The following is a 13,521-nucleotide window of genomic DNA, read 5'->3' on the forward strand; positions in this document are numbered from 1 at the left end:
AAATCAGTAACTAGATTAAGGGGATATAATGTAATATGTTTTTCATCATTGTTAATTATTTATAATCTAGTTCTATAATGATATGTCACATTGGGAGATCCCCTAGTTTTCCACAGACCTCCCCCTAGTCCCAACAAGATTTAATACTCATCCCATTTGTGGTAATTAACTCTCAACCACTGTAGTGTACCATTAAACGTCACCCAGGGTTGGCTACCCTCTCTAACCCTCCTAGCCATGCTAGTGGTTGGAGAGTAAGGGTGGGAAAGCACCTTTTGCTCTGCCTGTTCCCATACAACTGGACTGGCAAAACTTGGTACCCACAACATATCTAAACTGAGGATTTTCTGGGAAATTCATAAATTATTTTTTTTTAAAGCCGCAATCTTCTTTCAACAAATGAATGTGAAAGTTAATTGACACTCTTCACTTGTAAAGTGATGGAACACTTGAGGTACATGAAGAATAATTAATTTGAAACTAATACAAGTACAGTAAAATGGAAACAAGAGATACTTTACCTTCAGTCTCCAAAATCAATGAAGGAAGGGATACTCTGCATCATACTGTAATCAGAATATATATATATATATAACATATATATTTAATTATACTTCTTTTTTCCTTTAATTCATAATTTTTTATTCCTTGGTGGTGAAATGATCATCCAGATGAAGTTTTATCATTGATATCTGTAAATCACAAAAAAATACTTAAGCACTATGTGTCTAGTGTACTCATAAAACATTATAGCATATTTGGTCTCTCTACAAAACTGCCATTCTCTTTAGAATCACTCATTTGATTATGTATTACTCATTTAATTAACTAGCCATAAAAGATGAATAGAATGTGAATGGAAGTAGGTAGCTCCTTTCGAAATGAATGGTAATATTAGGGTGTATCATATTCTACATTAACTTCAATTGATGGATAAGCCCCATTGGTGAATTATTCTCATGTTTCCCACCAAGATAGGTCCGCCATCTTTGCCAATATTTAATGAATGACTCACCCATTGCCCTGAAGGAGAGAGGGCACAGTTGCCATTTCTTTTAAGACAATGAGCCAGTTGTTAATTGACACATTGGTAGGGATGGTGGACCTAACTCAGGGGAAAACTTAGGTTTTCACCAATATCATATGCCTGGAAAGCGTTAGAAATTTCTCCGTATGGCCCCATTCATTATCATCCATTTTACCCTCCAGTGATTACCTCATAAACTCAATCTTGTGTGCAACTCAAAACTTTGTATACTAAAAGAAAGTGATAATCAAAATGTTTGATGAGCATAACATTGCCAAATGATTCATGTCATTCACGTTCCTCAAGCAATTTATTCAAATTCAAGGATTATCCATCCTGAACTTTGAAAGGGGGGTGGGGGAATACATTTTCTTTGAGCCTAGGAGCAGAACACACAAAGTACAAACCATTGCAAAATGTGCCACTGGTTTTACTCATTATTAATCCTTTGTTATTACTATCTCTTTTCTTGTTTTCAGATAATTTCATTGCAGGGATTGCACTGTGTAGATTTTAGTTGGGCAAAAGACATTACTTGAATTAGCGTTCAATAGATTAGAAGCAAGAAATGACTAAACTGATGGTAAATTTCAGCATTTTTTGGGATTTAGCTTCCTGATCATATGCCATACACATCTACCAAGCTCCAAGATAAACCATTCGTAAATGGTAGTAAATTATATCTGAACATAAAAAACCTAGATGCTGTGTTCACATCATAATGAATCCAAGAAAAATGTCACATATTAAAGTCTTAGACAGGAGCACATAAGTTATGACACAAAATCAAAATTGAAGAATCTGAGAGAAAAGAGATTGTGGTAATAACCCAATCTAACTGGGTGAGGAAACAATCAAGAGGGCAGGAATGGAATTAAAGTTTCCCAGAGCTCCCATGAGTGTGCTTCAGTTGGGAAAGCTCAGAAAGACAGTATCAGTTCAAGCCTCTCAGTAACGTAGTTGAGGAAAAGCAGCCAGATAGACACTTTGAGGAAATACATATATTAAAAAAGGAATTGCATGGGAACAAACCCAAAGTTCACCAAGAGGAGGTCCTCAGTGCCACAACAACCAGAACATCTGCTTAGTCCTTAGAGATACCCTACCGGCATCCGCATGGATAGAAAATATTAAAAAGATTTAACCTATTAGTTGAGCAGTTTCAGAGTATCACAATGTTAGATCTTTGTACATTAAAAAACAAGTTCAGGACTGCCGGGTGATGCCTTTGAACAATGCCATTTAAAACCCCAATATGGCACTGAAAAAGGAATTGGTTCCCCTATTCTGAGTATGAACTCAATATGCCTTATTTTGTAGTTAGCACAGCCCTCTCCAAAACCAGCCTTATGACTGATTTTAGTATTGAATGATATGCTTTCAGATGTTATGTATATGATAGTATTTCTACACATCTACCTGACAAATTCTCTCCAAAAAAGGATAGAGCCGGCAGCATTCATGATAAATACTAATAAAACAACGACTGTAGGGAAAGTGTTTTTGCCCATGATGCAGTAATTGGAATTCCAAATTCTATATTTTAGGAGACATTCTTATTGCTATATAAAATATAATTTCGCTCTAGAATTGAATACTTTTACTAGTTTTTCTCTAAACACACAGGGCTTTGATAGAATTTAAATTTTGAATCAGTCAACTCATTAATTCTATAATAATTGGGAAATAATCAAAATTAATGCATGAATTTCACTTCAAATAGCTGAAATGAGTAAGATTTTGTTACCTTGGTACCATAGGTACTATTCTCTCCTCCAAAATAGTGCCATATTGCATCAGTTGACAAAAAAGTTAGTTTTACCGCCAAGAAGTTTTTTAAAACTACACATTACCACATTAACTAATCCCTCAGTTCAAACGGGATATTTGAAACTTCCATATAATTTAGACAACAATTAATCCATTCCGCATTTTCAACGTATTTCATTGCCCTTTATTTCGGTTTTTTTCAGGTTTATTCGGTTCATGCAGCAAAGATATGCGTACTAACTCAACTGGAGATAACAGTGACAATTATTTCAAAATGCGAATTTCGTACCACAAATCACCAACAACAAAGAAGGAAAATTTATCTACGGGCTTCATTGACTTATTAAACTAGAATATAGAAAAAAAGTTATCTCCTTCTATTGTAATTCGGCATCTTCACACTTCACAATTATGCAAAAGTATCAACCCAAGATTTGTACTTCAAATGCCACACTAATACCAGAACTTCACCCTCCTCTTCTGAAAACACCACATTATAGATTAATAAAAATTAATAATGCACACAGTAAACAATTGAAATTTTGGATGTTTGTAAGAGAATGATTACATTTTCTACTAACAAGTTTTCCGTTCGCTTTCCCTCCTTTACAATAGTTTTGGAATACACCATAGATGTCACGTCTGTGTGTCATTGTGACGATAGTGACGATTTGTAGAAGAAGAATATCTTACATATAACATACGAAATACCACAGTCATTTTTTCGTGAATAACGATAATGTAATTTGATGTTTTGGTGTTGCCTGGAGTTGGTGTCTTCCCTAATGGCGTAACCAGAATGAATTTCTTCATTAAAGTTTTGTCCGTAGGGCAGAAAAGCAAACTTCAAACCGTCCGACATCAGAGTACTAAGGCTTATAAGCTTATTTATTCTGAATATGGAGATCCCGCGAAAGTTGTCAAATTGGAGGAAGAAAGTATACCACCTCCGCAATCGGGTGAGGTGTTGGTGAAAATGTTAGCCGCACCTGTGAACCCAGCTGATATTAATACGATTCAAGGCGTGTATCCTGTGAAACCAAAACTACCTGCCATTGGTGGTAATGAGGGTGTTGGAGTAGTGGAGGAAGTTGGAGAAGGAGTTAAAAAAGTGAAGAAAGGAGACTGGGTACTACCGAGGGATACTGGTTGGGGCACATGGAGATCGCATGCTGTTTCAAAAGAAAAAAACTTCATCAAAATACCAAGTACCATTGGAGTCGTGAACGCTGCCACTCTTGCGGTAAATCCATGCACCGCCTATCGTATGTTAAAAGATTTCGCACCGCTCAAGCCGAGTGAAACAGTGATACAAAATGGTGCCAATAGTGCTGCTGGTCAATGCGTAATTCAGTTGTGTAAGGCATGGGGGATACACTCCATCAATGTTGTGCGAGATAGACCGGACATTGATGACTTAAAAAAATATCTGCATTCCATAGGTGCTACACATGTTCTCACGGAAAGTGAAATACGAACCACGGAAATATTCAAGTCTGGTCAAGTACCCAAGCCAAAACTTGCTTTTAATTGCGTCGGCGGGAAAAGTTCCTTGGAACTGATGAGGCATCTAGATTTCCAGGGTTGGATGATTACTTATGGTGGTATGTCCAGGGAGCCTATAACCGTTCCTACGTCCTCATTAATCTTCAAAGACATTTGTCTTCGAGGCTTTTGGATGACGAGGTGGTGCTCGCTGAATTCGGCCTCAAAAAAGCGGGAGGATATGATTCTTGAGTTGGCAGATATGGTGTCTCGGGGACAGCTTCGCGCACCTGCGCATACTCTCATGCCTTTGGCCCAATATAAAGAGACTCTTGAACAAAGTTTTTCTGTTAAGGGATTTGCAGGGAAAAAATATATAATTGACTTTCAGGCATGAAACTTTACCTTCTCGGTGAGCATTGTATTACCATTAAAAACTAGTCCAAAAAACTTAATTTTACACAATTTGTAATCAATGTATGCTTAGCATGGAAAATATTCATTAGTTCTATATTTTAGGCAAGAGCCTATGTATTTCCTTGATAAATACCATGAAATATAAGCAAACTTAATGAAGCCATTTTGTGTATTATTGTTCATTTACATTTCTCCCATAGTATTAATAGAGTTAACTGTTGGTCAATTATTCTGATTAGTCATTATACGCAAATGGATATTACATCTCGGGCAAGCCAATATTATATTCTTCTATTTTTTCTTATGTCATTTATACCCTTTTACTCCCTGATGGTGGCTGGTAGTTGGTCTCGACTTTTGGCACCAATTAGGTTGGCCTTGATGCTTTGCTTTAAGAAATGTACCGGTTAAGGTAGGTTTTGAATGGACACAACTATCAAATAAATATCTCCTAAAAGAACCAACCCCACATCCTTCTATGCAACAAGACCCTCCTCATCTTTGTGTACTTCCTTCACCCGGTCCAACATCCCTATCCTCATTTGCCTATCATTCTGCCCTCTATCACAGCCTTCAACATCCCATTCCCAGTCAAAATGTTCTGCATTCATCTTTCCTGCCTCTTTTTGATGTCTCATAGGAATCATTTGTTTTCCTTTCTGTCCATTTACCCATCTCCATCCTTCTCCACACCCACATTACAAAAGCCACTAATCTATCTATGCCTATAATCCTGCGGAAATGACCACAATTCCGCACCGCATCAAACTACACTCCATATCAAAGTTTTGACTAGCCTTTTCTTATAATCTTTACACAACGTCCATTTCATCAACTCCCTTATTGTAAAAGCCTCTTTGACTAGTGAAATTCTTCTCCTTATGTCCATATTGCTTTGACCATTTTGGTCCAAAACACTTCCGAGATATATAAACTGCTCCACCTGCTCTAATTTCTGCCCTCCTATTTATATGCTAATCTTAGCCTTTCTCTATCTGGAAAATCGCATAATCTTTTATTTTTATTGATCATCATCCAATATCAATCGCACTGAATTTCCAATGCACTCAGTAATGCTTGCAACCCCTTGACTGACTGATGTTATCTACCCCTACGGCCTTATTTAGTTTCATCTCCCTTAATGCCCTTTCTATCTCATTATCGATTATGCCTGGACCTAAGATATCTACATCATGTTCTCTTTCTCTGTCTAAGCTTGATGGTATAAAGTTCTTTACCATGCAGTTCCTCTATATATTCCTTCCATCTCTATTGGATCTTTTCTGCTTCAACGACCATCTTACCTTACTTATCTGTAACTCTTATCACAGATCTTCCCTTCTTAGTTCCTGATACTGTTTTAACCTTCTTGTATAGTGTATCAAATTCAACCTTCCTCTGCAAACTTTCAATAGCCTTGCACTGAATCTTCCACCTTGCTTTATTATTTAACTCTTTGTACTTCCTCTTGTCCCTTTGTCCAACTATCTTCCATTTTCTTCTTTCATCTATCATTGTAATCATCTCATCCATGGTTTCCTTGTCCTTTTCTCATTAACGGTCCCTATAGCTTCTTTTGTGGCTTTTGATATCCTTTTTTGATATAATGCCATTTTTCCTCAACAGTACTGGATTTGTCATGACCCTTATCAGCATAGGAGCAGGTATGTTGGCAATTTCTGCCTGGATGTTGTCCTTCAGGTTTTATAGGATCCTTAAATGGTCAACATAAATATGGGATTTCCAAAACCCCCCAAATGCCCTTATTGAGATGAGACGCTCTGGGAAGTGTCCCCTCAATACAGACATCAATGCCCTTAAAGCGTGAGGCATTGCTATGTCCTGCTGGAACCAAATGTCCCCTAAGTCCAGTTCATCAAGTTGTGGAAAAAAAATTCCTCCAACATGTTTAAATACCAGTCTAAATTTACTGTCACTGTGAACTCATTTTCTTCAAAAAACCAGTGACCAACAATGCTGACTGAGGAAATTGCACTCTGCACTGTGACTTTAGGTGAATGCAAAGACATTTGATGCAATTTTCTGGGATTGGGGTTAGCCCAGTGGTGCATGTTCCGTTTGTTGACTTATCCACTCACATGAAAATGGGCTTCATCACTGAAATACACAATTGCATCCTCAGAAACATTTTCGAGAAGAGCCTCACCTACGTACCTCTGAGAATTGAAGTCACATTCAGAGAGTTCCTGCTCTATCGCCAACTTGTAAGGATGGTAATGAAGGTCATCGTGAAGAATTCGCCTCATTCAATGATCAGAAAGTCCAATGGCTGACGCGTGTTTGCACGGAGAATGCCATGGGGATTGCAAGATGGTGGCTCTCACTGCCTCAATGTTCTTAGGTGATCTGATGGGCCAAGGGACTCCAGTTCTTCATCTTTTTTGCCCTCGTGGTTTGTCTGAATGTAGTGACCCATGTAACAATTAACTTCCAGTTCGGGACAGGACCCAACGGGGCTACATTGTAGCAATTTTGGAAGGCTCGCTCGGTTGCAATCACAGAATGTCCATTTGAAAAGTAGGCCTTGATGGCAAACGTACGCTCCTCACTATTCCAACACATGATGACGTTGAATTGGGAAAAAAATTTAGAACCCCGGCTGTCGAATGAGAGCATTTTTTACCTAGCTACGACCTTTACAGCCTGATTGGCGGGCATTTCAAAAAAGGAAGTTATGTTGCTACACCCTGTATGTTCCCATTATTCCTCTATATACATTCACAGTTTTCTTTCCTCTCTTATAATTTTCTGTAAAGCCAATATTCCTTCCTTTTTAATCTGACTAGGGCCTCTATGTTCCATCTTCCCTGTTTTATCTTTCTGAATCAAATGCTAAAATTCATAATGACTAAATTGTGATCTGAGTCTGCATCTGCTCCTGGGAAACTGTGCGCATGGATCAGGCTGCTCCTAAATCTATGCCTAACCATAATCTAGGCTAACTGATATCTTCCTGAATCCCCCAGCATTTTCCATGTGTACCTATGCCTCTTGTGGTATCTAAACCAAGTGTTGGTGAAGATTAACTGGAGTGATGAACGTGGGGACCCAAAATAGCAAAATTTTTATGAAAAAAGTGAATAGGGGTAGACTGTTTGTTTATAGGTACAAAGAAGGACATGGAGCATGTAAGCAGCAATCATTTTCCACAATTTGGCACGGAAAGTGATGGGTGTTGCTAATATGTGTGATAGGCTCACTATCTAGCAAGTATAAATACCTATTTTTATCTCCCCTGAATATCCTGGTTTACTTTTTACTTAACTCATCATCATTTTGAGCACATTCATCCTCATCCCTGCGCTAATCTGTTCCTGCTCACCCCTGCTCCAGTGCGCACCCACATGCCAGAATTTCTACTGTGCCTCTTCATTCCTGCCAGTTCAGTTAACTGCACGTCCCTGTTTATGTTTATTCCTGCTCCTTTTAGTTAAAACTAAGCATCAGTTAACCTTCAGTGTTGAGTTTAGAGATTCTGGGTGTGTTCAAAAGTGATTTCCTTCAAGGTGTGTGTATTGTGATTGTGCTAGTGTCTGCTTAAATGCTCCCTATCAATCCCATGCACTTATTAGTCTTTGTACATCATGCATTAGCATCAGATTTTTTCTTTTCAGTATTTAGTGCATATTAATCATTTCAGGTGTAACTTTGTGGCATTGTTCCATGATGAATGATGTCAAAATAAAACTTAGTAAATCCAAATGAAAAATAAAATAATGCAAACCAGGTTTCATTGTGGTGCAGCATCATCAGACCTGATTTTTATTCATCATCTTGTGCAAATGCCCTCTATTATTATCTTGGATGTTTTTTTTTATTTTTATGGCTATTGGTTGCATTTACCCCTGCTCAACTTCCTCTTGGACTTCTTTTTAGTATATATTGTCATCTAAACTTACTTAACATTCTGGTAGCTGCCTCGTTGGCATGTGCTAGCATGTGTTAGGACACCAGCCCTAGATGATCAGGCAATCTTCTCTGACTTATTTTTTCTAAAGCCTTCTTCCTTTGTATTTCTCCTTTGCCTTCCCATTGCATAATAATATCACTAACTTTTAATTGACCTCCTGCTGGACTAGGCCCGCATATAACTCATTCTTCCTCTCACATCAACAAGTTTTCCTACTTACCATTTACCCACATCACTAAATTTCCCTTCTACTCATAACAGTGGTGCATTGCTCTGCCAACCCACCCACTGTGGCAGCTAACCATTCACCACAACAAACCAAACACTCTCAAACCATTAGCACCACCTTTCACCCCTAAACACCCGCCCAATGCCGCCTTTTCTCCATTATATCCTGCAGGATATGTCTCCTTGATCACTGAGCCACAAGCTTATCAGTCTACATACTGTTTGCTTTAATTAAATTGTTCCTACTCCTGAAGAGAAATATGAAAAATATAACCTTTCTCTATCTATCATTCATAATTATGATACTGTTGCTATACTCATACCATTGAAAAGGCATAAGTATTTACTTATAACAAAAAACATTAAGAATGAATCTTGGAGAAAAACAAGATGATACCTACTAACCTAGATTAGAGGGGACCGACTTGGGAAGGTTCTGACATGTATACACTCACACCTACACACTCCCCAGTAGCATGCTTCCATTCCAAAAACATTATATTTCCATTGCCACAATTTAACCTATGATCCCAAAACCATTTTATTCATTAGGTGGATCATTTAATTGTAAAGCCCAAACTGAAAAAAAATGTCTTGAGTTTTCTGTGCAACCACATTATTCTATTTTTTTACAAATGTACACTACATTTGTACAATTTTTTACAGGGAATTTGGGTTATCATGGTTTCATAAAAACTTTTTACTATTCAAGGATACTAGGTACTTATTAACTCACGGTTTAATCATTAATAAATTAGTATTACTTTTGAACATTTTATGTATTTATTGTGCATAAATTAGGTACATCTTACAAAAAAATAAGTCATCCAGTTTAGCTGTATCTAGATGATTACTTCTCTTCATGACCAGAAATAATTTTGTATAGAAATGAGAGGTTATCATATGAGATATCACTGTTCAAATGAATAATTGACTTTATTAATTAATGGTCTCATTAGACTTAAATCAGTCAAGCAAAGCAACAATTAATGCATAATACATAGGTGTAATGGAATATGCAGGGTAATTCTTACCAATTCAATACAGTAAAACTAGGTCTTTGGGGATGTGAATAAACTAATGAGGTAATCTACTACATAGTTATTTAGGTAAATCAATCACTATTGGTTAACAAATTTATATATGTTTGCTTACTTTTGCAGATACTGCTAATTGGTGTACAATCATTATCTCTGACTTATGCTTATTTCAGCCATTGGGAAATTATTCAACTTTAATGAGATTATCTGAACCTTGATATTATCTATACTAAGTTGACAAAATCAAAACTGCATTCATCCAGATTGATGACGCATATCAGTGATATATTTATCATGCTTACAGAAGCTTTACTTAGTTTCCATTTCCTTTCCTCCGACCAGATTATTAATGCTCACATGCCAAGATATGGGGTCAAGTGTCACAGTACTTTGCAACATCATCCATTCCTATTCAACCTACCCCTATATCTTGAAAAATTGTTCACTCAGTATTCAGAAACTTTTGGATAGTTGGGATTTCTTAACCACACAGAACAATTGAAATCTGAATGGTTGGATGATTTTTTGAGTGCTTATGCAATGTTTTCATTCTATTTGGTTCCCCTGCCTACACTCAAAATGTCCTGCTAAGCAGCTGTGTATCTCAGGAGTTGATATCTTCACTGTAGCTGGAATGTAATAGCTTACTCCATCCAAATCATTCCATTCTCATGAATCCTTCCACAGCAGGAAGCATATATGGCCATTTTTTATTTCATGTTGCCAGAGAGCAACTGGTGACTTACTCCATGTTTTCCGAAATACAATACACCACTCAGCAAAGATGATTTTATGTCTCTTGCAATCACCCAGATGGTAAATAGTCTAAGTGGTGAATCATATACTCGTGAATGGCTTCAGTCCAGTATGGTATTGAAATGTAGTTTTTTATGACATAACATTTCACAATGGGCAAGTGAAAGAAGAATGTGCTGTGGAAAGGTTAAAGAAATTGATTAACCACATGAAGTGTATTTTACCAAATACTGATTTTGTACATAGTAAGGTTTATCGAACACAATTGATCATGGGAATCATTATGACATTGTATAATTATATGAATTACTAAAAGGATTTTTCTTACTCAGCTTTTTCTTCTTATGTAGCTGCATGTTTCAGACTAAGACACCTCTATTTGGGAAGAGAAACATTTTGAGCAGGGAGATTATTGGAGTCTCCAGTGTGACGGAAAGTATGAATGCCAGGAAATATGAAGAAATGACATGGCCTATGAAAAGGAAAGCCTGTAAGATAAAAAAGAGAGGTATCAGCGTGTGTAAATCTTTATCTGTTGTATTTTGGTGTCTCCAAGACTACATTCAAATGTATGGCATATGTATGTATGGTATGTTTAAGAATTATTTAAATTTAGCAATGCAAGTGTATACAATTGTAACTGGAGAATTAGATGATATTTGGGAACTGACCAATAGGACAGCTGTTTACATAACAAACATATGGCATTAAGGCACATGCTCTCTCTCTACACTTCTACGCTGTTGCATATACAGATAACATTGTTTCCAAAATTACATGACAGTATGATCATTTTAAGCAAAATTAGAAGCATCACTAAATTACTAAGAGAATTCCTCCAGAGGCAATGCTTATGGGGATCCTCTGCTGACTTTATCCAGATTTACCTTACAAACCACTTGAGGGCCATGAAATGCTCTCATATATGTTTAACACATTCACTGCTCGGAACATATGCACTTGTATGTTCTCTCTCTGCACTGTTGCAGACATACTTTTAAAGATTCACATCTGATAACTGCAGAAGAATCTTTTTTCCTTTTCCTCCAATTCTCTCAAAGGAAGTCTTTAATTTTTTATAAATATTTTTAAACAAAATCATAGTACTTAACCTGAAGGGTGGTTTGATATGTGAGGCTAAAGCTCCCCTAAAACTAAGTCCAATATGGTACGTGAAATTCACACATCAGGATTCCATCCTCAAGTGCTACCAGTTGTTTCTGAATGAAGATCTGGCACCCGAACTTATTTATGGATTATATCATCTAAAAACAGGTATACAGAGACAATACCTATCATTCTCTCACCATTTTGAGGGGGTTAAGCCCCCGATAAATTGCTGTGGGGAAAGAATTGAAGAATGATGCTGCATTTTAGAGCTAAGAACATTACAGACCTCAGATCTTACCTATCATAGAAGCCCTGGGGTTGAGGGCGATAGGTTTTTTGACTGCAACTACTATATCTCTTCCTCAGTAATGATTGTATAAATTACTTCCCTATATTTTCAAAAAATGATCTGAATCACTGAGGTAAGGTACACTTATGTTTCTTTAGGAATAGCAAACAAACATGGATTACATGCAAAAAATATGGATCTGATACTATATTAGTTTGTATACTTACAAAAGTGTCCCTTGATATATGTAATGGTGAGTCAGTATGGGCCACTGTTGCCCTGATTATTACTGGATGCACCAAATATGCACAGTAGGTAAGACGACTCAGGGGGGCCAATATTTTACAGGAGAGGACTAAGTTGATCCATCCTTAAATACAAAAGGGAAATGTGGTACCTTGATAAAATATTCAAATTAAATTTAGTCAAGTAGAATTTTCAATTCATGATACTCTTTGGGATAGCTACTAATAAAACTTAGTATGTTAATCCCTGCAGATCCCCTTAGGTCCATTTACTTTGCTTTATCTGCTTTATTCCATAATTATGGCCTATGCTCCTGATTAAAACTTGCCTTTATTCTACAAAAAAGCCATTGGGAAAATTACTCCATCTTTGCAACTAAACACTGCTGACCATTAATTATAAGTATCAATATTTTGACTGTGTATAGTATGTTTATAATGAAATATCAATTTATGTAAAAGATTTTTTTCCCAAGAGACGCAAAGTACATGATTATAATTCCAGAATAAAATCACCTCTCTATGTTTAACTGCAGATAAACCAAATCACAGCAATACTTGACTAGCTTCGGAATAAAATTATTTAATCAACCGCTGTAGACTGCTAGAGAAACTAGCTCTGCCAAATTTAAAGAAACTTGCACTTATGGCTTACCACTTAAGCTCTGTATTCTATGAGTGAATTTTTTACTCATAGAAAAATGGATGTGATTTTCAAAGGTGTGACATGACGTTCTACTTTATTTTATGGGTCTGATATGATGATATGTGTTATATGTCTGATATGTTTTGCATGGTGAGATCTGTTGTGTGTCTACTTAATCACCATTAAAATTATTATTAATGTATTTCACATCAAATCAGGGTTAGGCATAGAGTGGGATAATGCTTCCACAGATTTGGATTTTTTTACTCAAAAGCAACTTTGTGCCTTTAAAAATTACAACTTTATTAATTCCACTTAATTTTTAATCTTGCAACATAGATTTCAATACATAGAATCATCTTCAGTTACATTTCCAAACTTTACCTTCAGATATATACATTTTGGTCATGGGGCAAAGGTATGGGGGGCAAAAGGAGGCATTTTGGGATTGGACAGGGGTAGGGTGGGGGGGGGGGGAGGTTCCAGAGGAAAAAGGTTTTGTACATCACATATTGCATTCTCTTCTTCAAGAAGTCTACATTAAATTTTCTACTTGAAAAAAGATTCATGAGGGAAA

The 13,521-nt window shown here is 36.7% G+C and overlaps 2 protein-coding genes across 2 annotated transcripts in view; one reads left to right on the top strand and one right to left on the bottom strand.

Moving 5' to 3' along the window:
• Nucleotides 1-3,566: 3,566 nt before the first annotated feature.
• Nucleotides 3,567-4,860, top strand: LOC139700201 (enoyl-[acyl-carrier-protein] reductase, mitochondrial). The gene has a single exon (XM_071598794.1). It carries the CDS (start codon nucleotides 3,597-3,599, stop codon nucleotides 4,677-4,679), a length of 1,083 nt encoding a protein of 360 aa, XP_071454895.1. The 5' UTR covers nucleotides 3,567-3,596; the 3' UTR covers nucleotides 4,680-4,860.
• A 5,870-nt stretch (nucleotides 4,861-10,730) lies between these two features.
• The window catches only part of LOC139696775 (nose resistant to fluoxetine protein 6-like), a 45,172-nt gene continuing 42,381 nt past the window's right edge, over nucleotides 10,731-13,521 (bottom strand). The window contains exons 12-14 of the mRNA XM_071595612.1: nucleotides 12,281-12,423; nucleotides 10,983-11,142; nucleotides 10,731-10,830 (exon numbers count right to left, since the gene is read on the bottom strand). Of these exons, the coding sequence (XP_071451713.1) occupies nucleotides 11,014-11,142; nucleotides 12,281-12,423 (272 nt within the window). The 3' untranslated portion in view covers nucleotides 10,731-10,830; nucleotides 10,983-11,013. The remainder of the gene's footprint in view (nucleotides 10,831-10,982; nucleotides 11,143-12,280; nucleotides 12,424-13,521) is intronic.

This window comes from Hetaerina americana, unplaced genomic scaffold (genome assembly GCF_022747635.1).
Source record: "Hetaerina americana unplaced genomic scaffold, ioHetAmer1.1.p SCAF_1, whole genome shotgun sequence".
Classification (NCBI taxonomy): domain Eukaryota; kingdom Metazoa; phylum Arthropoda; class Insecta; order Odonata; family Calopterygidae; genus Hetaerina; species Hetaerina americana.

Coding starts and splice junctions, on each gene's coding strand:
- LOC139700201 (XM_071598794.1), top strand. CDS start 3,597: ATGAATTTCTTCATTAAAGTTTTGTCCGTAGGGCAGAAAAGCAAACTT.